The sequence below is a fragment of the Eptatretus burgeri genome, chromosome 15 (genome assembly GCF_056783735.1).
Source record: "Eptatretus burgeri isolate ZD-2024b chromosome 15, Ebu_testis_v1, whole genome shotgun sequence".
NCBI classification, from domain to species: domain Eukaryota; kingdom Metazoa; phylum Chordata; class Myxini; order Myxiniformes; family Myxinidae; genus Eptatretus; species Eptatretus burgeri.
In genome coordinates, this window is record NC_140975.1 from 20,885,897 (window position 1) to 20,913,170 (window position 27,274).

Here is a 27,274-nt window from a genome sequence, read left to right on the forward strand (position 1 = left end):
GCTTAGAGAGAGTGTGCATTCCTCTCGGCCATCCTGCCGTGGTGTAGGGATTCATTGCTTTGTAGCTACTGAAAACTTTTTTCAATTCTCTCTTGAACTCATGGTTCACTTGTCCCGTTGCTTTACTCATTCTAATCCTCAAATTTATTTTGCCTTCTGAACTCCAGTTGGATGTCCTCATGGAGAACTGAGCCACAGTCAGCATGCCCACTGCGAACCGTGCGAGAGCCTTCGCCTGCTTAATTATTTTCGTTGCACTCACTGAAGTAACAGTTTGGGGGGAAAAATAGTAGAAGAAATTAAGTTTAATGCTTTGGCAATTTCACATTTTCTTGTGTAAATATGGAGAAGGAGGGTGCACAGCCTCGCTTAAAGATACACGCTTAGTTATAAGAATCGGTAATTTCTTGAAATTTTCAGATTTCTCTCCAGATTTCAACACTTACTTCGTTCATGAGATACGATGCTTACATCCGAAATCGTATTTTGATTATATACAGTACTTTAATTAATCCATGAGAGTGTATCATGTTTCCAAGGCAAGGCATATTTAGTAGGCCGAATAAAAATGGCGGCTAAGACCCCTGCGAGGTGAAGTTGGGCTGACGAAGGGTGAGCCTTTCATGAAGGTAAGCTGTTAATTATCTTCAAAAGGGGTGTTTAAATTTACCCAAACACCCCGTTTTCATTCCTGCACTCCCTTGGAGTTCCCTGTTTATGCATGCAAAGTTTTGGGCTGCTTGGTTTCATGGTTTTGGAGTTATGGAGGACACACACACACACACACACACACACACACACACACACACACACACACACACACACACACACACACACACACACACACACACACACACTGACTGACACACTGACATTTGTTATTATGATTATTAGTTGACAGTGTATTCCTGGCGGTTCATGTATTTAAAATGAAATGCATGGAGCTTTGTAGACAATGCACGAACACATATGGTATATCGGATTTGAACCTCGGTTTCTTGCATCACAAGGCAGTGGTTCAGATTGGAATTCCCATTTCAGATGGGAAATCCCTTGGTTCCAAATTCCCGCTTCCTTGGGGGCCTCAACATTTGAGGAAAAGGGTTGTTCCCTTCGAACCATTGTTTAGTCCGTTTTGGAAAATTGTAGCAGCGTTTGAAATCCACAGGGATTTGTACAATAACACTTATGCACATGAGTGAACCGTTTCAAGATATACAAGAGTCATCCAAAAAGTTGTCACCCCACTTGTGACTTTAACAAAAGCTTTAGATGATCACAAGATTACAAGAATGAGTTATAATCTCATGATTTATTGATATGTCTGGTGAATATCAAGTTTCTCAGACAGTTTGTTTTGTTTGCCAAATTCAAATAATGAAATATGAGTTCCAAAGGACAGTGCAGACATAGTGAGTGCAGTTACCTTAAGCTGTCTACAATCAGGGTTCTATTGTCAACCTGTCTATAAAGTGTCAGATTGATGGGTCACATCCAGAGCATTGCATCAATGATTATGCCATCCTTCAGATGGACGTTAAATCGGGGACCTGTGTGCTAGGGGAAGCATTTGTTGGTGGAAGTTAAAGATCCTATGGTGTATTTATAAAAAATGTGAGCCAGTTTATCGCCAGGTATCTGAAAAATGTGGTGAGTATTCCAATTTCCAAATACCCCTCAACAAAGAGTCGAGAGAGGTGTTAGGGTTAGGGTCAGGGTGAGGATATGTCAAAAAGTTGTGGATGGATTCGGCCGAAATTTGGTGTTAGGGTTGGGTATGTGACAAGGATGAATTGATTAGATTTTGGTGAAGATCCGGATCCGGATCTGGATACTCGATTTTTTTAAAGCAATCTTCACCATTGAGATATGTGGCCAAAAACAATATACAGCACAATATCTCTAAAAGTTGTGGACAAGTTATGACAAAACAAGGTGTATGAGTTGGTAAAGTGTCAAGAACAAGCCTATTCGATTTTGGTTCAGGTCTGGATCCAGATCCAGCCCATCAGTGGAATACAAAATGTAAACTGTTCAGCCTGGCGAAGGTATGTGCTCTACCGAGTGTCGTTCCAGTTGAAAAAAGCACGTGTCTCAATTTATATGGAGGCCATCTTGATTGCAAAGGAAGGATTGGTTGGATACGGTACAGCAAGTGTTCAAATTATCATCGCTGCAGCTTAAAAGCTACAGATGCACAGTGTCTCCATTGAAATCCGTCAACTTCAAGATGTCGAGCAATGGTAATTTTATATATATATATATATATATATATATATATATATATATATATATATATATATATATATATATATATATATATATATATATATATATATATGCAGTACTTCTTCTTTTACTTTGAATCACCCCAGTTCATCGATGGTTTTTCTGAAGTTTCATATGAATCAGTTCAGCAGTTCTGGAGAAGAAGATCTTTGATATTTCCTTTGAGTTGAATTTTTACAAGTTTGAGATGGATTTTAGTTTTAAGGATTTTTTAATATTTTTATTTACAAAATTCTAAACTGAACCTGCACTTGTTATGACGGAGGAGGAATGATGTCATATGATCACTCATAGCTACACAGTTTGGTATCATGCTTGTGACAGTGATGCCATACTAGAAATTGATTAACAGTTGTTTTTTTATAAACATATGTTTGGTACTACAGAACTTTAATATGGATGCAAACAAACACGACATAATAGTGACCGAAGCTTTTTGTGCTGCAAACTTCGGTCACTATTATGTAGTGTTTGTTTGTTTCCATATTAAAGTTGTTTTTTTGTAGGCTTTAAGGCTGGTGGAGGAGTTGTGACAACAACGACAAAATAAATCATGCACACCTGCAGACAGATGCTGAAACAACACCAGACTTGACTTTCACACAAACACAGATGTTGAACTTGGGGGAAGTGATGTCACTTCTGGGTACCAGCGACATCTTTATGGCATCGCTTTTCTCTCTGTACTCAGGGGGGTAATGCGGGAGGATTTTTTTCCTCCCCACAAATGCCAACCTATAGGGTTTTTTCCATGCTGTATTTTTTTTTAAATGCTGAGTATCAAGCAAGAAAGCGGCACACACCATTTTAAAAATCTTTGGCATGACTCGGTTCGATCCACTGACCTCCCAGACTCAGAGTGGATGCTCAAACCGTTATGCCACCGAGTTTTTAATCAACAACTGTGCATAGTTTTTAAGTTTTCTGGAATTTAAATTCTAGATAAGGTATTGTCATCGCACACCGTCCGTCCGTCCATCTCATTTTTCAACTTCTCCGGTCAAACCGCTGGGCCGATCCGGCTGAAATTTAGCAGCAATGTTCCCCTCCTGACTGGTATTAAACAGGAATTGCAAAGCTTGGTCTGGTCACATGACTTTAAGTCAAAATGGCCGACTTACTAAATTTCTTCAAAAATCTTCTTCTCCAGACCCACCAGTCAGAATGCTAACAAATTTGGATTAAGCATTAGGACAGGTCCTGATGTTAAATTGCGGAGGTCATGTTGATAACGTGACTGGAAGTGTGGCAAAATGGCCGACTGAGTCAATTTTTGGGAAAATCATGTGAATTCCTTCAAAAATCTTCTCCAGACCCACTAATCAGAAAAATACTACCACATTTGGGTTACAACATTAGGACATTGTGCTGATGTTAAATTGCAGAGGTCACGATCATCATATGACCAGAAATATGTCAAAATGGCAGTCCCACAAATTCCTTCCAAAATATTCTTCTCCTGATCCACCAGTCAGAATGATACCAAATTTGGGTTACATTAGGCCAGGGTAGGGATCTTGAATTGCCGAAGTTGCGCCAATCACGTGACCGCAAGTGTGTCAAAATGGCCGACTGAGTCAATTTTGGGGAAAACCATGTAAATTCCTTCAAAAATATTCTCACCAGTCAGAATGCTACCAAAATTGGGTTACAACATTAGGACAGGGTCCTGATGTTGAGTTGTGGAGGTCATGCTGATCACATGACTGGGAAGTGTGTCAAAATGGTGGACTTCGTCAATTTTTGGGAAAATCATGTGAATTCCTTCAAAAACCTTCCTCTCCAGAACCACCAGTCAGAATGCTACCAAATTTGAGTGACAACATTAGGCCAGGGCCCAGATAAGCTACAGGTCCAGTGGTCCTATTTTTCTTTAAGTCCTCAATATGCTTCGTGGTGGAGTGGCACATTGCCCTCGATGATGTGGGTTTAATTCCCGTGGCTGTTCACAAATCCGGCCTGAAGAGGAGCTCGGCACCACCAGGTCTATTTGCGTTGAGAAATGCCACTACAACCAATAACCTTATGCAATTGTTATTCGGACATCCATCACCACCCAATACATGTGATTCCCCAGGTATATATATATATATATATATATATATATATATATATATATATATATATATATATATATATATATATATATATATATATATATATATATATATATATATATCATATTTGAGTGAACAAAATTGTGTCGTGTAAATGTTTGGTTCATGCAGTTATGCTTAAACTGAGTTACAAATAAACTGACATATGAGAGCCATACCAAAAGTCATGAGCATCAGGGGATTCCACATGTCTATGCCAAATATTGAAGAACATGAGTTATTAGTGACATTTATCCATCTATCAATCTATCCACTCCAACATAAACACAGGCTTGGTGCATGCACCCCACAATCCATTGTGACAAAATGGCTGTCGCCGACATTTAGCCAATGCACAATGATTGAATTCCTTGTGAAGGAGAACAACTCAGCTGCAGATATCTACAGTCGATTGAGTCAGGTGTACAGAGATGTCTGCATGGGCACTAGCAGTGTCAGAAGGAAGGTGAAATACTTCAATGATGGAAACAATGACATCGCCAATCAGCCACGCTGTGGTCGACCGAGAAGCATCACAACTGAACGCAACGAGCATAAAGTTGATGCGCTCATCAGTGAGGACTGAAGGGTGACGTTTACGCTTCAGTCACACTTGGCTCGGCGGCCGTAGGGTCTAAAAAAATCTACGGCCACTAGCAATTATAGGGCGGCCGCAGTATTTCCATGGTCACACAATGTAGCAGTCACATATGTTTTTATTTTTCGGGTTTCCCAACCTTGACCGAACTCAGTACCTGCAGAGCCTAGCAGCTGCATGGCTGAGGAAGTCACCATTGCAAGGCTTCTTCTTATTATTATTACTATTATTCTTCTTCCTCCTCCTCCTCCTCTTCTTCTTCCATTATTCTTCACGCGGTGGCCTGATTCAGCATTATCTTGTAAAACAAGTAATCTATAATCATGTACATTTTTCTCCTCATTGATAAATAATTAATTAGTTTGGCGAAATGCGGCCTGGAAACGATAAAAAATGTTATCGGACAAAAAATTAATGGACATTATGGGACTAAAAAATCGAGTTATCGGAAGTTAACTGGTCCGATAACGATAAGTGGAAGTTAACTTCCGATAATAGTCCGATTAAAAAAAAGTAAACTTCGATAATTATCTGTTATCGGATTATCGCTTTTGTGCCCAACACTGGTGGCAAACACCTATACTCCGATCTCTAGCGGTAGCGCACGGTCGACGCAGACTGCCACGGAGGCCGTATGTAGGACGCACGGCGGGTGTAGGGGAACCGTGCGTTGACCCTGCGTTGCCCGCAGGTAGTCACACAGACCGCAAGGCCACCGTACGTTGAACACAGGAACGCCTTAGGACTACCGTACGGTGACCGTGGAAATAGTGCGGCCGCCGTAATTTTTGGGGGGTTGGCAAAATTCATTTTTCATTGATAAGAGCCTACGGCAGCCGCATGAATAACGCAAGCCCACCGTATGCCCTACGTACGGTCGACGTGGAGCACATCTACGTCATGGCTACAGCTTGTCGAATTTCTACGGCCAACCTAGAAATGAAAAAAGTTATAACTCCGCGCTCTAATTCCACGGAGACCTCTACGGCCTGTAAAAGATAGCCATACGGCGTAGGGCCACCCTGAGGCCACCTCAGAAACTCTGCGGCCGCCGCACGTTTCTGTCAATTCGGGGGGGGGGGTACGGCCGCCGTATCCTAGCCGTAGAGCAAATGTGACTCATGCTTTAGGGAGATAGCAGCGCAGCTTGGCATAGGACACCATGCTGCACAGAAGATGATAGCGACGTTGGGATATCAGAAAGTTTTGCCATTGGGATGAACACAAAAACACGCATGGATGTGTCATCACAGTTTCTTCAATGACATTCTGCCGAGGGCAATGACTTCCTGTTCCATCTCGTGACTGGTGATGAAAGCTGGTTAAACCATTCCAACCCAGAAACCAAGCAGCAAAGCATGGGCATCACTCGACATCTCCAAAAACGAAGAAGGCCAAAAAAGTACCCTGCACCGCCAAAGTTATAGGAACTGTCTTCTGGGATGCCGAGGGATCTCATTTTTCACAAGGTAAGCTACACAAGGTAAGCAACTGGTTGATTTTCTGCCCAAAGGCGAAACCATCAATGTGGCTCACTACATTCAGACGCTCAAGAAACTGAAGCATGCACTTCAGAAAAAGTGCCCGATGAAAAAAGCTGTTATCTTTCAACATGACAATGCCAACATTGGAGAAAATCTGAAAGAATGGCTGATAAGTGCTCCTCCAACCCCTGGACAGTTTGTCACTTGCCCCCCTTGGACGACCGTCTGTTCGGGCCCTTGAAAGATCACATGAGAGGACAGAACTATGAAAATGACGAGGCAGTCCAGATAGCCATCCATAGCTGGTTGAGAAGTGTTGGAATGGATTTCTACTGCAGGGAGATGTTCAAGCTTGTGCAATGCTGCCAGAAATGTGTGGATCATTTTGGTAGAAAAGTAATTTGGTATGTCCAGTTACTATTGACAGTATCATTTTTCTTGCATGTCCCTTTGTTTTACTGTACAATAAACATGCTCATGACTTTTGGTACAACCCTCATACTCATTGATTACAGAATGTCTTCGGTATCACAGTGGTTTGATTATAGTATCAAATCAATAGGTTCAGGAAAATGATCGAGAACATCATGGGAAAAAAAAATCTTGGAAATCATAAATGCGAACTGAAGTTTGTGACATCCTAAAGCATGAATTTTTAACTGCAAACATTGTCATAATAGTAGCAAGAAAAAGAGAAATCAGAAATTGCAGACCCTCGCCAGGACTTCTTTTGAGTGGTGTATTTTTATAGGTTTTAGGGTAAATCCAATATGGCTGCCCAACCATGTGACCTATGACATCGTATGTGTAAACCTTTTGTTCCTCATGGACAGGCGATCATACATGTAAAGTTGTATCGATCTGTTCAGCCATTTCAGAGAAGAAGATTTTTGAAGGTTTAAAAAATAACAACAATATGGCTGCCGAACAACATCATCAAAAAAATTTCTGTGGACCATTTTACCCCTATGTGACCCTCAAAATTTTTCATACTGATCGGATGTGGTGTTCTACACATACAATTATAACGTCATAACAAAGGCACCTATGACATTTTGAAAAAAAACCACACTCGTTCCCCATTAGGAGTACTTGCTATGTGCCAAGTTACAATATTTTCCTTGGTGCAGTTTCAGAGATACAGAGGTCCAAAGTTTTTCCATTTTTCCAATATGGCTGCCACACCACGTGACCTATGACATCATAATTACCATAAAAAACATTCTACATGAGTAATCGTACCAATAGTGAAAATTTCCTCTCAAACCGTCAATCAGTTGAGTAGAAAAACACGAAAGCTCTGTGCGGACAAACAGACAGAATAACAAACGGACCCAAATGCAATACCCTCTCTCTGGCGAGTGTCATAATAACAAATGTTTAACATGAGAGAGTTGTACGGTGTCTGCAGAAGCCTGCACCAATTAGGGGTGACAAGATGTTTATCGGCTTGCCAAGTTCAATGTGTGCATCCGTCCAGCCCAGAGTTAATTAATGATGCGTGAAAAATGAGCACCTTTGGGTCATGTATTCGCTTGTTTTGCATTGACCGATTGCCCAAGCCATTTAGCATGCCTTGGGACTGCATCGAGCTGTGATACTTAATTCATCTGCATCAGTCCAATTACAGGAAATGATCATGAAACAGAATCAGCTTCTGATGTGATAACTCAAGAGTGAAAAAGTTCACAAGAGCCAGACTTGTGGGTTATGGGATAAATTCTGATTTAATTGAGGGAACTGTTCAGCTACCTTTCCGATATGAACCCAGACTACATTTGAGAGTTGTTCCATTAATTCTGACCTTTAAAAAAAAAAAAACTGACTATATATACATACATATACGAGGTGTGTTCAAAAAGTATCCAACCTTAATTTTTCGTGCGTAAACAAATGAAGCTCGGGAGGCGTGGTTTGGTGCACGTATGTAGGCGATCCTAATCCGTATGCGTGAATATTTTCCCGACTGCAGAAGCTGCCAGTCGCCGACAGACCGCCGATGAGTGAGGAAGTGTAAGTGAGCGCCGTCGGATTTTCGTTTTTGACAAAATGATGGAAAAAATTGAACAACGCTACTGCCTCAAATTTTGTGAAAAGCTTGGCGATTCCCAAGTGGAAATGATCCGCAAGATTCAACAGGCCTTCGGGGACAAAGCAATGGGCACCACACAGATAAAAGAGTGGTACAACCGCTTCAAAGATGGTCGCACATCAGTGGAAAGTGAAGCACGTTCTGGTCGGCTCTCAACATCCCGAAATGAGATCGTCATTGACCAAGTGAGGACCCTGCTGATGCAAGATCGTCGAATCACGATCAGAGAACTTGCAGATGAGGCAGGCGTCAGCATTGGATCCGTTCGTTCCATTGTGACTGAGGATTTGGGCTTAAGGAGAATCTCAGCGAAGTTCGTGCCAAAGCTGCTAACGATCGAGCAGAAGCAACTCCGTTTGGAGATTGCACAGGACATGCTGGAGACTGTGAACAGCGATCCCAACTTCTTCAACACAGTGATCACTGGCGATGAGACCACAGTGATCCGTCATTTTGTCAAAAACGAAAATCCGACGGCGCTCACTTACACTTCCTCACTCATCGGCGGTCTGTCGGCGACTGACAGCTTCTGCAGGCGGGAAAATATTCATGCATACAGATTAGGATCGCCTACATACGTGCACCAAACCACGCCTCCCTAGCTTCATTTGTTTAACCACGAAAAATTAAGGTTGGATACTTTTTGAACACACCTCGTATATACACATATATTGTACCGGGCGTAGTGGCGTGCGCCTGTAATCCGGCTACTCGGAGGCTTTGATTGGAGGATCGCTTGGGGACGGGGGCTCTGCGCTGGGCCGCGCTATGAGAGGGTGTAGGGCAGCCCGGAATCATGGCGAAACCCAATCCTTATCCCTGTGTCGTAAGAGGTGACCAGGCAGTCCTAATCTCTCACCTCACCAGGAAGGGCATCTGGTGTAAAACCTGTGCAAAATCAGTATGCGGATCATAACGGATGATCCGCTGTGGAGAACCCTTTTGGCAGCAGCCGAAAGAAGAAGAAGAGAAGATATACATACAGTATATATTGTTATGGAAATGGCCCTTCGTATGCTACTAAATATAGGATTAGCCCAGATCCCCCATTAAATGCATGTTTAGCCAGGCTGTTCGGTAAAATGGACGTTACATGTGTGTCGGGAGGTGTATGAGGCTGTTTATTGTTTGTGCGGTGGTGGTGTACCAAGAGCGTCTTCTTCCTTCCTTCCCCTCTCCGGACGAGGCCCCGCCCAGTCGGCTGAGCGTTTTCTGGCCGAGAGAAGGAAGTGAAACTAAGGGGAGGAGTTTGTCGGCTTCGTGGAGGGGTGCGCCCGAAAAGAAAAGGTGGAAAGAAACTGAGAGGACGGAGTTGGGCTGTGGGCTTCGAGGCGAGCAGAAAGAAGAAAAGACAGTGGTGATTCTGAGGGAGAGAAAACTGAACCTGAGGTTTAGGCGGCAATCTGCTTTGAGAGGACCTGGCTGCTGTGTGAGTCTGGAGTCGGCTTTGAGAGGAGGTGATCGACAGGCTCAACCTGCGTCTAACGACGGAGCCTCTGACTGTCCCTACTCACCTCACGGCTCGACGACGTCTTGGAATCCCATTGACCCAGCCTGCCGGAGCCCAGCACCTCCATTTGGCCCTGTCTGGTGAACAGGCCATGCCTGGACTTGTATGCTGGACCTTGTGAGAAACCAGCTGAAACCTATCATCGAACTGACGGTCTTGTGCCGTCGACCTTACGCGGGGTCAGAACGCGCGGAGGCCGCGTGCGTGAGCGGTGTGACAAAGGAGGACGAGCGCCATTTTTCCACGTGGCATGCTCGAGCTTGGGGCTCGAATCCATGGACATCGGCTCGTTATGAGCCACATTCGTGCTTTTGACACTTTCTTCTCGTCCATGAAACATCACCAAGTACTCTGTCTTGTCTGCATGCTGTATATGTCTTGTCTGCATGTCGTTTAAGGCTTATCTCGGTAGGGACCCTTTCGAAACCCGTATCTCCCTAGTTAAGAACGGGTTATAGATAAATTAAAACATTGTCGTGAATATTTTGCTTGTGTTGTGTTCCCCGGTGTTCCCCAATAAATCTGGCTGATTCGTATGAAGTTGCCGCTTTGAGTCAATTCGCGCCGCGCTGAGAAACAATTCGCTCGATTCGTATATAAAACCAAAATGGTTATAGACTGGCAGAAAACGCTCGGCATCTGACAAAACCAGTCTGTAACTGGGGTCTATTTCCCCAACTGGTAAGGTCCTGGGGTACGTTGGTATCGCGATTGAAGATGTGTGACCCAAGGTCTGTGCTGAACCAGCCGGCGTTATAACCCCGGAGACGGCGGTGGTGAGGGTGGCGCCGAATTGATAACATTTGGCTGTCAAGAGTCAGGTGCGAATCCTGCCACCGCTGAATCCTCAACAATATATACACACACACACACACACACACACACACACACACACACACACACACACACACACACACACACACACACACACACACACACACACACACACACACACACACACACACACACACACACACACACACACACACACACACACACACACACACACACACACATACACATATATATATATATATATATATATATATATATTCACTTATTTTTTATTGTTTTTTTTTTTTTACACACATATATATATATATATATATATATATATATATATATATATATATATATATATATATATATATATATATGTATATGCGGAAAAACAAGAAGCGAATACTTCGATATCACGTGGCTGGGGGTAGTAAAAGTCAAGGTTAAGAATGATGAAACAATTTTGCAGTTATAAAATTTAAATGTAGACACGGTGAATTAGCATGCATGATGGGAAGAGTTGTGATGTTGGACAAATTTCTATTTATAGCCCTCAGATCAAAGGGATGTATGCTGTCATAAGTGTGACAGAAGACACAGGACAGAATAGCCAATCATATAACAGCGCGATGTCGCCGCGCGGTAATAACCACTTCTGTCACCAAAAAAGAGGAAGAAATCACCTCCACAAGACGTTTTAAAAACACTTCTGGTGAAAAACAATGAAGAACGAGAGTTACAATGCTGCGCGGCAACAACTAACGGAACAGGAAGATTATCACTTCCTGCTCAGAAAATCAACTTCCGGCGTCACACAGAAAACGATTCAGCACAAAAAACGTCGCTCTTCCACATTAACCCCGCCCACAATTCACCCATCAATCTCCGCCCACAATTCACCCATCAATCTCCGCCCACAATCCACCCGGCAATCTCTGCCCACAATCCACCCGGCAATCTCCGCCCACAATTCACCCATCAATCTCCGCCCACAATTCACCCATCAATCTCCGCCCACAATCCACCCGGCAATCTCTGCCCACAATCCACCCGGCAATCTCCGCCCACAATCCACTCGGCAATCTCCGCCCACAATTCACCCGGCAATCTCCGCCCACAATCCACCCGGCAATCTCTGCCCACAATCCACCCGGCAATCTCCGCCCACAATCCACTCGGCAATCTCCGCCCACAATCCACCCGGCAATCTCCGCCCACATCACATCCAACAATAAGTGTGACAGAAGACACAGGACAGAATAGCCAATTATATAACAGCGCGATGTCGCCGCGCTGTAAAAAGACCCAATCATGTCTCTCACCCGTAATTGGAAGGGAATAACCAGACAGCTCTCACCTCATCAATTATCCCAGGTGGCTAGGATTATAAATAAATGGACTCCTCCCATGCTCTTCTCGCTGAAGAAAACTGCATAAAGCAACAGTGAAAAGCTACACAAGGTAAGCACTTTGCTGTTTCAAACTCTATCCAAGTTCCTCTCCAGCTGCAAAACATTTACAAGTAATACGTGCATGGGAATCCCAATGTTATACACCCCTTCATCCACCGACCGGTTTCATCGCTTATTGGTGAGTCATCAGTGACAGCGTACACAGAAATGAGCACCACCAATCCGGATCCGGATCCTCACCAAAATCTAAACAATTAGTTCTTGTCACGCACCCAACCTGTACACCAGGTTTCGTCCGAATCCGTCCATAGCTTTTTGAGATATCCTGCTCACAGACAATACGATACAAACAGACAAACAAGCGTGAAAACATAACCTCCTCCACCTTTGGTTGTGGAGGTAACACTCCATCACAATGCCACATGTGTCAGAAAATGAGAGGAATTAAATAATTGTACACCTTCAAGCAGGGTCTTCCATTGGCCATGGTCCAAGGCTCTTTAATGTCAGGAGAGGAACTGTTTATGACTTCAGATATTATCAAGCCACTGAATCAACAAGAGATATGCCAAGAAGTGGATGTCTCAGGATAACGACTCCTGTTCAGGACCAATACATTTGCACAACCCATCTACACAATCGATTTCAAACTGCCTGGTGCATTGCAAACACACTCTCTGAACTGCCCAGGATAAGCGTCAACACCATCTTGAGGCATCTCCATAAACAGGATAATGATCTGTGCTCATCATCCTTTTTAGCATCCAAGACATGCACCACAACACATCCATGCATGCTTGTAGTGTCTGATGGACACGGAGGCAATGGGAAAATGTTATGTTCAGTGACGAATCTAGATTTCTCCTTGAAAAGCATGATAGCCATGCTCAGGCCAGACGCAATGAGCAATAGCCATAATCTGTGTCCAAGAAGCCACAAATTTTTGACATGGAAGCGTCATGATGAGTTGGTATTGCTTAAACTTTTCACACCAACTTAATCCATATCCATGGCAATATGATGGCAGATTGACACATAATGAGATCTTTCAGCAACATGTGTTGCCTCTCCTTCAACTACATGGTCCAAGAATCATGTTTAAGCATGATAATTATCCTGCTCACTAGGCCATTCGAAGAAGGAATGTTCTCGTCAATGCCACTGTTAATGGCATGACACCCTGGCCTGTCATCTCGCCAGATTGAAATCCAATTGAACATCTCTGGGATATCATTCATCGTCGCATTTGAAACTTGCCAAGACAGCCACAGACCTTTGAGTGCTCTCACGGGGTCAATGTGATGATGGTGCGATACAGTGATTGCTGCCAGAGGTGGACATACCCAGTATTGAGATTATTACTTCCATGTTGGATCCTTATGTGAAAACATTCACCACAATGCAGCATTATGTGATTGTCACAATTAAATGGACATGTAATTATTCAGCATTGATCTCTGTCAGAGGTTTGCACTGCATCTGTTGTCCAATGATGTCACATAAATACATCGCATCAACAACAATCACATGTTCGTTTTTTTTTACGGCAGAAAATGTATTGCCCTCACTGGTGTGTGTTGGATTCCCATGGCTATTCAGGAGATGGGCACCACAATGGTCGATTTGCCCATTGTGTATCAGAATTATGTTTATAACGACTTTTATAGGGTAGTGGGACCTTCAACACCACCAATTTACTAAGAGAGTGAGACATGCCAATCAAATGTACTCCAATAAAGCTGTGAACTAGTCCCATTAAACCATAGAAATAACACCAGTGGTTGAAAGTTCAGGTTCTTTATATTAGCCTGGAGCAAAGGATTAGGTTTGATGAAAAGCTAACAATCATTAAAAGTCCCCAATTCGCTTGCTCCTCTCACCTTCCTCAATTTATTTTCTGCCTTTTTCCTTTTCTCTTCCTCAGCCTAACCTCTCTGAGCCCTCTCCAAGTGACAGCAACTCATCGGCACATTCCCTTTCGTATGGTGGCAACCCGGAGATCCTTGTTGGTCTCGGCTACAACCCCACAACAGGACGTCTCTCTGTCGAGATCATCAAAGGCAGTCATTTTCGTAACCTAACTGTGAGTTGGCAACCAGGTGAGCAGACGCCCACTGGGCCTCAAGCATTTCATCGATTGCATGTGCGTGGCTTTACAATTAATTGTTGTTCTCATGAATACATGTGCAGGTGACTAATATTTTGATAACTCAACGATCATTCTTTACTTCTGTCAATGTAGGTGGATGGAGGTTATTTTTTTGGGTAGTCGATGCAGTCGTAAAAAAAATTTTTGAGATTTTTTTTTCTTCCCTTATCAGTATTTCCGTCTATGTTGGGTAGTCGATGTAGTCGAAAAAAGAAGTTTTTTTTGAGATTTGTTCTATCCTTATAATGTTGTTGTTCGTCTTTCGGCTGCTCCCATTAGGGGTCGCCACAGCGGATCATCCGTTATGATCCGCATACTGATTTGGCACAGGTTTTACGCCGGATGCCCTTCCTGACGCAACCCTGGTCGCCTCTTACGACACAGGGATAAGGATTGGGTTTCGCCATGATTCCGGGCTGCACTACACCCTCTCATAGCGTGGCCCAGCGCAGAGCTCTCGTCCTCAAGCGATCCTCCAACCCAAGCCTCCGAGTTGCCGGATTACAGGCGCACGCCACTACACCCGGTCTTGTTCTACCCTTATTATCAGTATTTAAAATGGCGATTTCAGTTAACACAATGGTGATTTCGATGAAACTTGGTTGGTAGGTTCATACCATGAGCTAGTTGTGTGCAAATGAGAACCATTGCTATGGACACCACCGTTGCCTAGCAACGGGACCTTTGAAATTTTTGAAAAATCATAAAAAATTAATTTTTTCGAAAATCAAAAATTGGGCCACGAGCGACTGTGGGCAGTACATTCAGCCATATTGTCAAAAATTTCCAACCGGATCCTATGAAAACTGTCGGAGAAGATAGACTTTGAATGAACCCTGGTCGAAAACAATAAAAAACGAAGTTCGTTATATCTCAGAGACTATGAGTCAGACAAGCCAGTAGGCGGACATGGGTAGTCGACTACCCTATATAACCTGACACGATGGGCCCGTTCAATGGGGAATGACCTGAGGATTAAGCACAAGAAAATTCATGATTCTAGCTTCAAGGGTTAATGCTGCAGATTGTTTTTTCGTAAAAATACCCCCACATTTAGAGGTTTTTCGGCCGTTGCTAGGCAACGGAGGGGTGTATAGCAACGGTTCTTTCTCACACATAACTAGGACATACCATGAACCTACCATACCAGTTTCATGTATATCTGACTCGTAGTCTCTGAGATATAACGAACTTCGTTTTTTTATTGTTTTCGACCAGGGTTCATTCAAAGTCTATCTTCTCCGAGAGTTTTCATAGGATCCGGCTGCAAATTTTTGACAATATGGCTGAATGTACTGCCCACATTCGCTCGTGGCCCGATTTTTGATTTTCGAAAAAATTAATTTTTTATGATTTTTCAAAAATTTCAAAGTCCCATTGCTAGGCAATGGTGGTGTCCATAGCAATGGTTCTCATTTGCACACAACTCGGTCATGGTATGAACCTACCAACCAAGTTTCATCGAAATTGCCATTGTATTAACTGAAATCGCCATTTTATATACTTATAATAAGGGTAGAACAAATCTTAAAAAAATTTTAATATATATATTTTTTTCGACGAGATCGACTACCCAACAGACAGACAAACATATCGACGGAAATACTGATAATAAGGGTAGATCAAAAACAAAAATTCAAATTTCTTTGTTCTACTGGATCGACTACCCAATATACATGAAACTGGTATGGTAGGTTCATGGTATGTCCTAGTTATGTGTGAGAAAGAACCGTTGCCATGGACCCCTCCGTTGCCGAGCAACGGCCGAAAAAACCTCTAAATGTGGGAGTATTTTAATGAAAAACAATCTGCAGCATTAACCCTTGAAGCATTAACCCTAGAATCAGGAATTTTCTTGTGCTTAATCCTCAGATCATTCCCCATCGAAAGGGCTCATCGCGTCAGGTTCTATTGGGTAGTCGACTACCCATGTCCGCCTACCGGCTTGTTTGTCTGTCTGTCTGTCTGTATGTATGTCTGTTCGGTCCAGTGCTCTGTTAATACAATGGCGATTTCGATGAAACTTGGTTGGTAGGTTCATACCATGACCGAGTTGTGTGCAACTGAGAACCGTTGCTATGGACGCCACCGTTGCCTAGCAACGGGACTTTGAAATTTTTGAAAAATCATAAAAATTTTATTTTTTCGAAAATCAAAAATTGGGCCACGAGCGACTGTGGGCAGTACATTCAGCCATATTGTCAGAAATTTCCAGCCAGATCCTATGAAAACTTTCGGAGAAGATAGACTTTGAATGAACCCTGGTCGAAAACAATAAAAAAACGAAGTTCGTTATATCTCAGAGACTATGAGTCAGATATACATGAAACTGGTATGGTAGGTTCATGGTATGTCCCAGTTATGTGTGAGAAAGAACCGTTGCTATGGACCCCTCCGTTGCCTAGCAACGGCCGACAACCCATGTCCGCCTACTGGCTTGTCACTCCTGTCTGTTTGTCTGTGAACAGAATATCTCAAAAAGTTATGGACGGATACAGCCGAAATTTGATGTACAGGTTGGGTGCGTGACAAGGAAGAAATGATTCGATTTTGGTGAAGATCCGAATTCCGATCCAGATACAAGAATTTTAATTTTTTTTAAAGTGATTATTCACCATTGAGAGGGCCAAAAATGATACATCACACGATATCTCAAAAGGTTAAGGATGGATCGGCCAAAACTTGATAGACAGGTTGGGGGTGTGACAAGGACGAATTGATTCGATTTTGGTGGAGATCCAGATACGAGAATTTTTGATTCAATACGAGACTCCAGATACGAGAATTTTTAAGTGACTCGTGGGCCCGTTGGTCCAATGGACCAAATTTTCATTGGTCTTCATAGCCTTGTGTACTTGAGCATTAGCTTGCCTTTCACTCAGCCCACATGTGCTTGGGGCCAGTGCGGGGATTTTCTGTTCGTTATTGTGATTGCCATACGATACTACCATTCTTATTATTGTTGTAAATATTATTAGTGTTAAATAATACATGCTACGTTGCAATGTTATCATTGTTTTTTTATTATTTATTTTGTAATTAGAATGCCATGCCTTGGTAGAAGGACGTATAAGTTGCTTTATATACCGAAACATGGCGCTCGTTTAAAACATGGGAATTCTAATGGATTTTTTTGTATTTAATTAATCTATTCAACTCAGGTCATGACGATCATTTTGGTGCATTGCATTCCACATCAGAACGCTGCAGCAGAACTCCACAAAAACATGACATGGACGGATACGGCTGAAACGCACATGCACCTCATCCATTTATAGTAACGTATTAACGGGTTGACAGGGAATTGTTGGTCCTCTGGGTCTTATAGCTATTCGGGGTCTTTTTAGACATTTGAGTTATTTTGGGTCCCCCTGGTCTTTTGGGTCCTTACGGACTTTTGGGTCCTTGGGGACTTTTGGGTCTTTTGTGTCCTCAGGGTCTTTTGGGTCCGTGGGGTCTTAAAGGTCTTGGGGTCTTAAAGTGTCATCAAAGTTCGAAGGGGTCTCAGCAGTCTAAAGAGTCAAAAGATTTATTCCATTACTGCGTAATTCATGAGTAGACGTATGTAATGAATTCACTCAAAGTATGACAGACACACACGCACACGCACACGCATGTATGCACGCACGCACCTCATCCATTTATCTAGTAGATTCTTCACCATTGAGTAATAGGGCCAGAAACGATACGTAACATGATATTTCAAAAAGTTGTGGACAAGTTATGACAAAACAAGGTGAGTGAGTTGGGTCAGTGACAAGAACAAACCGATTAGACTTTGGTTCAGGTCCAGATGCAGATCCGGCCTATCAGTGGGATACAAATTGTAAACTGTTCAGTCTGGTGGAGAAATGCACTCCACTGTGTACTGTTCTTGTTACGTCCACCATAGAAGGTGAAGGTGGTCATGTTTTACCCCTCTCTGTTTGTTAATTGCCGGAATCCTTCGGATTTCGGCAATTATGTTGGTCGGTTGTGTGTGTCATTCTGTGTGTCTGTCTGTTGGATTCGCTAGATATCCCTTATTGTCAGGTTTTCCGTGTGTGTGTGTGTGTGTGTGTGTGTGTGTGTGTGTGTGTGTGTGTGTGTGCGTGTGTGCGTGTGTGTGTGTGTGTGTGTGTGTGTGCGTGTGTGCGTGTGTGTGCGTGCGTGCGCACGCGCGCGCGCAACGCGAGGCTCCACAGCACAAACCAGAAAACCGATTTCGATGAAACTTGGTGAACAGGTGCCATATAGGGTGGGAATGTGCGCGTTTGAGTTTCATTGCTAAGCAACCACCCTTTGCTATGCAGCGGCCGAAAAACCGCGTTCACTATCTTCAATACTTGTCCTACAGTTTTGAATGTGGAGAAACGTGACTTCGGAATTAAACACTTTGAGGTATTTAGAAAATTTTACTCGAGCCGATTTTTGATTTAGGTTTTATTTTTCAAATGGTAGTCCTTCAAAAATAGGGTGTCTATTTACCGTCGTTTTTTATGAGGAGTGCCAGTTGGCAAAATACGCAATAGGAAAAATCTTGCCAGGCAGAGGAACAATTGTATGTGAACCAATACGTCTTGGCAATGAATCTTCGTCGGTGGATCGGTCAGAATGAAAAGCATAGTATCCAGCGCTTCGATCCTAGCGGATCCCTCGTCGCCTACCGGCTTGTCTGTTTGTTTGTGTGTTTGTTTACCCTGAAGCAGCCACACCATTTCAGCGATCATGACCAAACTGGGTGCAGACGTCAGCCATGGTCCAACTTAGATACTTATCGTTTTTGGTGAATCTAGGTCAAAGGTCAAGGTCAAGGTCACCAAAAAACCGAAATTCTTATTTTCGCAATAACGTCCGCTAAAATGATCGTATCGACTTCAAACCAAATCCAAAATGTGCATCTTCCAATACTGCATCCAACCATATGTCTCATTGGGGTGTCACACCAACACCCTTCTTAGCGGTCGGGGGTCGAATGTCAGGGAGGTCGTGTCAAAACTTTCAAATTGCGATTAAAAATGCCATTTCAAGTCCGATTTACTTCCAAGTTATGATCATGACCAAACTAAGTGCTATAGCTCATTAAACAGTAGTACTATCGACTTATAAGAACCAAATTGATTTCCAGGTTTTTTGTTTTTTCAGAGATCATGGAGATATGATAAAGTTATTCCAGCAATTCCTTGCTCAACGAGCAATTTCATGCCTGTTTATCTGTCTGTCAATCGCCTACAGGTCATTTTATACTGACCTTCACGAAACTTCACCACATGGTAGAGTTTGTCATCAGAAAGAAGCCTATTGTTTTTGAGGTCAAAAGGTCAACATTGGCCAAAGGTCAACAACTTCGGTGAGATTTCTAAAATCCTCAATTTTCATTCAATGGACATAATTTGAAGAGGATTTATATTTCAGGTCACTGAATTCAACTTGGCAAGTATTTTTGAGGTCAACATCGGTCAAAGGTCAACAACAAACGTGCTATTTCTAAAATCCTCCATTTTCATCCAATTGACTTGAAAGTTGAGGATTTATATTTCAGGTCACTGAATTCAACCAGCAAATTATTTTTGAGGTCAACATGAACCAAAAGGTCAACATAGGTACAAGGTCAACAACTAAGGTGGTATTTCTAAAATCCTCAATTTTCATCTCATTGACTTGAAATTTGAAGAGGATTTGCATGTCAGGTCACTAAATTCATCCACAAATTATTTTTAAGGTCAACATCGACCAAAAGGACAACCTAGACCGAATTTCTAAAATTGTCAGTTTTCATCCGATTGACTTCAAATTTGAAGAGGAGTTGCACATTTGGTCATTGAATTCAACCACCAATTCTTTTTGAGGTCAAATTTGTTTTATTGATTTTGCAAGTGTTGTGCTCTGCACAACGTCTTCTTGTTATTCTGTCTGTCTATTTGTCAATCACTTACAGGTCACAATTCTAAACCGATCATCATGAAAATTTTCCAAGTTGTAGAGGTAGTCTCAACTGAGAAGCCGATTGATTTTGAGGTCAAAGGTCAAAGGTCATCTTGAGGTCAAGTTTCTAAAATCATTTTTTTTATCCGTTTGACTTGAATATTAAACAGCAATTGCATAGTCCATCGCTGAATTGGGGGAAAAAAACTTTTTTATAGGTCAAAGTGTCGATGGTCAACTCAAGCTCAAACTTCTAAATCATCAAATTTCATCTGAAAAATCGTCAATTTTCATCCGATTAACCGAAAAAACAAGTGAAATCCTTCAATACAGCGCTGGTGGTGAAGCAAATGAGTACACTAATGTTAAAATATGCAATTTATGCTTTTTCAGTTGAACAACAATTAAAAAGCGTACTTAATATTTGAAATGTAAAAATCTTGTTATTATTGTGATAAGCACCTTTATATATAACAGAAGGAATGAAATCGTTCGATGCAGCGTGGCAGGGGGCCACAAAAGAATGATGTAAAATAAGAAGAACTTAGCTTTCAACGTTCGGCGCGAAATGCGATGGTGGGCGGAAATGATGTCTTTCGTTCGTTCATACATGAGCGGGGAGCGTTTCTTGGTTTTTTTCTGTCAAGCAATAAATTTAATGGTTTTCACATATATAACACATTAGTTTCACAAATTTCCATTGAAATACTCAGGTATTTCCATCAGTTGTCGCCATTTCTGTCTAGGTTACGCGCTGCCATCTACCGGACGGCCGTCATTGGCTGTCTTGAGGCACTTTGGGGGGGGGGGGGACACCGGAGACGCGGTAGACACCGGGGACATTTCAAACTCAGTGCAATTGTATACAGCGCACGCGCTGTAATAAGCAGCAATTGCATAGTGCATCACTAAACTTGGAAAGCATCCATTTTTTTAGGTCAAAAGGCCAAAGGTAAACTCAAGGTCAAACTTCTAAAAGCATCAATTTCAATCTGAAAAATAATCAATTTTCATCCGATTGACCCGAGCTTTGATTATGACTGTCAATTTTCATCTTAAGGAAATGGACCTTTTTTTAATATACAATGTCAAGGCTCGTATGAGAGCAAACACACAGAACATATAACAAGAGGAGCAGGAGACAAGAGAGGTGGGAGAGGGAAGCACAAAACAGTGGGGAACAGAGACATCAGGATATCTGTGGAAGGGAGAGGCTTAGGGCGGGGTACACGGGGTATACAATATGGATACTACAGGGACTTTCAGGAACGAAAGCAGGGAATTTGAAGGAGGTGGGTTTGGGGTGGATTAACAGGGGTAGAAAAGATCATGGTTTTGGATGGGGGAAGATAAGAGATGGTGGTGAACAGCTGTTTTGAAGACCTGGAAGGAGGAGTGGGATTGAAGAGAGTGTGGGAGTTTATTCCAAAGGCGGGAAAAAAGAGGCATGGAAGAATGAAGGTGAGCAGTGATTCTTGATTTTGGTAGTTTTACCAGAAGGGGGTTGCTGGCGGACCTTGAGCGCCCTGCGGAAATATGGGTGGGACAGATAGCAGACAGAGCAAGGGGGGGGGGAATGGGCGAGGCCGGAGAGGAGATGGTAGAAGACAGAAAGACCACCGACCTGCCTGTGGTGAGAGTGGGAGACCCAAAGACTCAGCGTCATTGTGGGAGATGCCAATGATCATAAATGTCTTGGTTTCCACAGTGTGAAGCCAGAAAGGTGAGAGGTGGGAGCACCAGCCCCAAGGGGAGAGCAGGACTCCATCAGGCTGTGGATGAAAGCTTTATACATGGTCAGGAGCTCAGATGTGCCAAGGAGGATTTTTGTGCCAAGGAGGATGCCCAGTCGGTGACTGGCTTTGGGGGCCAGCTTGGAAATGTGGATTTCCCAGAAAAGAGAAATGGCAGATAGTGGGGCCCAAAAGTTTTGAATAAAAGGACTTCTTCAAGAGGATTGTTGAGAAAGTAGATGGGAGGTTTTCCAGATGGTTCTTTCGGAGAGACATTGTGAAACTGTGAGATTTGTCAGGATTGAAAGACATGTTCTAAGTGTTGGACCAGCTTGTGATTTTATCCAGGTCTGCAGAGAGCGAAGAGGCTGCTGCTTGCCGATCTGAGGGATGACAGACGGTATGGTGGCAGAGGGTGAAGTCATCAGCAAAGAGATAAAGAGGATTTTCCAGGGAATCTGAGAGACCATTGATGAAAACCAGAAAAAGCACAGGGCCAAGAACACAGCCTTGAGGAACTCCAGCCTGGACAGGAAGAGGGGATGAAAGAACTCCATTTAGGGCCACACGTTGCCTGCGACAGGAGAGGAAGTCTGTGAGCCATGAATGGAGATTGCCTTGGAAGAGAGGAAGAGAGTTTGATGAGCAGGGCGGGGTGTCCTACTGAATCGAAACCACACGATATGTCTTAGGAGATGGTTCTGCTCTCACATCTGGCATTGAGGACCTCCATCCATTGTTGGGAAAGCAGGAGCAGCAACTCAATGGTAGGGTGAGTGACCTGGTCTGAATCCAAATTGATGATCGGAAATCAGGCCATTAAAGAAGAGGAAGGATCTAAGGTCAGAAGCGATGTTGAATTCCATAACCTTGCCGATGATTGGGAGAAGGCTGATTGGTCTGTAGGTGCAAGGATGTTTTCGCACCTTTTTATGCAGAGCACCTGCCCGATGCTGGCCCTTTAGGCCTGAGTCGACGGAGTAGTAGTCGAACTAGGTGATATTTGCTGATTTCCAAGCAGATGGCAGATGACCTTGAGCAAATGAGAGGGTGAATATAAAAGAGAGAGAGAGAGGGTGAGCAAGAGCAGCAGAGCAGGTTTTTAGGACACATGGGCTGATGCCATCTGGACTGGTTGCAGAATCAGAGTCGAGGTTTGACAGCAAAATCTACACCTCGTCAGGAGAAAAGGACACAGAGTCCAGGAACAGCTGGGTGCGACTGGGTAAGGTGGGTACAGAAAGCCATCAGTTTGGGACACAAGATTTAAAAGCAAACCTGTAATTTAAGCATTCAGTCTTTTCACGTGCAGTGTAAATTTGATGTATCCATGGCATCCTTTGGAGAGGCGGGTGGATTTAGCAAGTATCGTGCTCTGCACGATGTCTTTTTCTTGTTTGTCTGTTTCTTTGTTTGTTTTTGAACAGGATATCTCAAAAAGTTATGGACAGGTTCGGCCGAAATTTGTTGGAGTGCTTGGGTATGTAACAAGGAAGAATTGATTCGATTTTGGTGAAGATTCGAATTCGGATCTGGATTTGAGAATTTTTTAAGCAATTCTTCACCATTGAGTGTTCAGGCTAAAACAATATATAGCACGATATCTCAAAAAAATATGGACGGATTCGGATGAAACTTGGTGGACGAGTTGGTTTGGTGACAATAACAAGCCGATTAAATTTTAGTTCAGATCTGAATCCAGATCCGGCCTATCAGTGGGATACAAAACGTAAACTAATCAGCTTGGTGGAGGTATGCACTCTAACTGAGTGCCCTCCTCGTTATTTTTGAAACACAACTTTTTGTACAGACGTGGCAGGATTACAAATGGAAAACTTGTAACTATCCTTTCTGGTCATGTGTGTGGTGTAGCATGAGCATGCAGTAGTGGTCTCTGGAGAATGGCAGTGGGGAGGTGGGGGGGGAGGGAGGGAAACAAGGAATCAAACTGGTTGGCAGCCAAAGCGATATAATGAACTATGTTAATGCCTCAGACATGAAAGATCTTTGTTCTTTGCAGAACAAAGACAATGTGGACGATGAAGGATGAAAGACGCCACAGCATCTGCTGTTTCCCAAACCTTGTGGTGCAATGGCATACTCAAATGATAGCGTATTCAAAACCACTCACAGCCAGTAGATGGTTGTGTCCTGGGTCAAATGGAAATGGTCAATGTGATAGTGTTGCTCTCCATGTGCCTGTGATTTCGGAGAGACAGTCATCACTCGCATTTGCCTAAATGCTGTAACACCATCTTCGGTACCTGTCTGTGGCCAGCTCAGTGCCTCTCTCCGCTTGATTGGCTTGCACTTCATAGAACTTGAGTTATGGATAAGCTCTCCTTCACTGCCCGAGTGGTGACACACGATGATCTCTTGACTCTCCCTAGCGATGACCCCTATCTCGCCAATTCTGACCACCAGCACTTTTGCACGGTGGTACCCTTTTACCTCGAATCTATGGGCCCAATGCATCCTTCCCACCAACAGGTATTTCCCATGCTAAATTGATATCTCAAATAAATTTACAGGGTGTCGAATATCGGACTTCCATTGAACACAGCAAACAATAAGAGGTAATAAAATGTAATCATAACCATTTAAAGGCAATGAACCCCTTTTTGACAGCAAGTAAAATTTCAGAAAACAATTAAAAAAGACATAAAATTTCACAGCCACCATTGTTTTACTAATTTTGCTGCCTGGAGTTAAAGGGTTAGCCCATATTTATGTACAACTAAAATGGTCACCACTCTACCAGTCGGTCATCTTTGATCAGATTTTAGAATAAAGTGAGGTGCACATGTATGCCATCACATACTGTGTTTGTGCCACTTTTGAACAAAATCGGCCATGCATGTTTGAAAAATGGTTGGGGACATATTTAAATAACAAAATGGCCTCCAGTCAGCCATCTTGGATCTGATGTTGGGGAAAAAATAAATGACGTGCATATGTATAGTATCATGTGTTATCTTTTTGCCAAGTAAAAATAAAATCAGTCAGAACATGTCTGAGATATGGTTGCAGATGCTTCTCGAAGCAATAGAAAAATAACAAGCTCGAATGAGCTAAGATCCTCGTCCTCTTAATGATGACGTCATAAACACGAATATGACGTCATTGTGATGTATCAGGTTTGCGATAAATTATCTGTGCTAATGCCCGGCTTGATTCCTGCAAACAAAATTCAAACAGCTTGCCTAGTTTTGGAGATGATCGTATAGGCGATTTCCATTAGTGGCGATATTATGACATCAACTATTTTTCTAGGAAGATTTTCCAAAACCGGAGATGGTTACTGCCTGTGCGTGGGCTTTCTGCATATACATGGCAAGTTTCACGAACATCCGATGAAAACTCTGGGTTGTGAAACAAAAAATGTCAAAAAATGGAATGACGTCATAAATATAGATATGACATCATAGTGATATTTCATATGTGCGGTAATTCATCTCTGCTAATACCCTGTTCGATTCCCGTAAACAGAATTCAAAAAGCTTGCCTCGTTTCGGAGATAATTTTTTCGGCGATTTCCATTAGCGAAGATATTTTGATGTCATAACTTTTTTTCTTGGAAGAATTTCCAAAATTGGAGATGGTTACTGTCTGCACGTGGGCTTTCTGCATATACATGGCAAGTTTCACGAATATCCGATGAAAACTCTGGGTTGTGAAACAAAAAAATGACAAAAAATAGGAATGACGTCATAAAAATAGATATGACGTCATAGTGATGTATCATATGTGCGGTAATTCATCTCTGCTAATGCCCTGTTCGATTCCCGCAAACAGAATTCAAAAAGCTTGCCGAGTTTCGGAGATAATTTTTTTAGGCGATTTCCATTAGTGGAGATATTTTGACGTCATAACTTTTTTTTCTAGGAGGAATTTTCAAAATCGGAGATGGTTACTGTCTGCGCAGGGAATTTTTACATATACAGTCATGCGTCACTTAACGACGGGGTTACGTTCTGAGAAACGCGTCGTTAAGCGACGTCGTCGTTGTGCGAACATCATTTTTTTTTTCGTTTTCGTTTTCGAACATCGTACTTTCACAAACCTCGACACCTAGGCTAGATGGTGTAGCCTATTGCTCCTCGGATACAAACCTGTACAGCATGTTACTGTACTGAATACTGTCGGCAATTGTAACACGCATCCAAGAGAGACGGAAGACACGTTAGTGTTACCTTTGTGCTGTTCATGACGGCCATCGGTGTTGTTAGCAGCAGCTTACAATCTCCTCTCGCATCGATTATAGAAAGATGAATAAATAGCGTTTGGATTTTATAAAGACGTAATCATTGCATCGATGTTATAATTTATAAATGAAGAAACGAGCTCCTGTCAATTGTGATATATATTTTCGGAACAGTGCGATTGTTTTAACACCATGAAAAGCTTCACCAAAAATAAATTTGTGTTTTAATTTCGACTGTAACAACGATTTATTCACGGAATTCTTCAATCCAAAGGTAATTTACTTGCTAGAAGGTAAACGTGCAAACATTGGTTCAGTTTGAAAACCGATTTCCTTGAATCCCGATTTAGCACGACCCTGCTTTTTTCGCGATGACATTTTATGGACCTCAACGATCGCATTATAACAGGGCCACACTGTCGTTTATCATTATGAAGTATTATGTACTGTACAGTGTACATAATTGTACGTGCTATTTTTATACGACTGGTAGCGCGATGTCGGCTACATCACTCGGCGATAGGAATTTTTCAGCTACATTTTTTTTCATTTTTTTTTTTTCAGAGCTGGGAGATCCGTCATATATGCGATCCGTCGTTGCCCAGAACGTCGTTAAGCGGCGCATGACTGTATATGCCAAGTTTCAGGAAGTTTCAATGAAAACTGTGGGCTGTGAAACAAACTAGTTTCGGAGATAATGGTATAGGCGATTTCCATTAGCGGCGATATTATGACGTTAACTTTTTTCTAGGAATAATTTCCAAAATCGGAGATGGTTACTGCCTGCGCGTGGCCTTTCTGCATATACATGGCAAGTTTCACAAAGATCCGATGAAAACTCTGGGTTGTGAAACAAAAAATGTCAAAAAATAGAAATGACGTCATAAAAATTGATATAATGTCATAGTGATGTATCATATGTGCGGTAATTCATCTCTGCTAATGTACTGTTCGATTCCCACAAACAGAATTCAAAAAGCTTGCCGAGTTTTGGAGATAATTTTTTCGGCAATTTCCATTAGC

General features: G+C 42.5%; 1 protein-coding gene across 8 annotated transcripts in view; it reads left to right on the top strand.

Annotated features, from left to right (window-relative positions):
- The window catches only part of LOC147011697 (synaptotagmin-14-like), a 248,794-nt gene that overhangs the window by 212,264 nt on the left and 9,256 nt on the right, over positions 1 to 27,274 (top strand). For 6 of the 8 annotated variants that reach the window (XM_085856244.1, XM_085856243.1, XM_085856247.1 and 3 more), the window contains one exon: positions 14,186 to 14,360. In XM_085856244.1, the coding sequence (XP_085712370.1) occupies positions 14,186 to 14,360 (175 nt within the window). Of the gene's footprint in view, positions 1 to 14,185; positions 14,361 to 14,689; positions 15,468 to 27,274 lie in introns of those variants that run through there. The other 2 variants (XM_085856248.1, XM_085856249.1) reach the window with 2 other exon arrangements.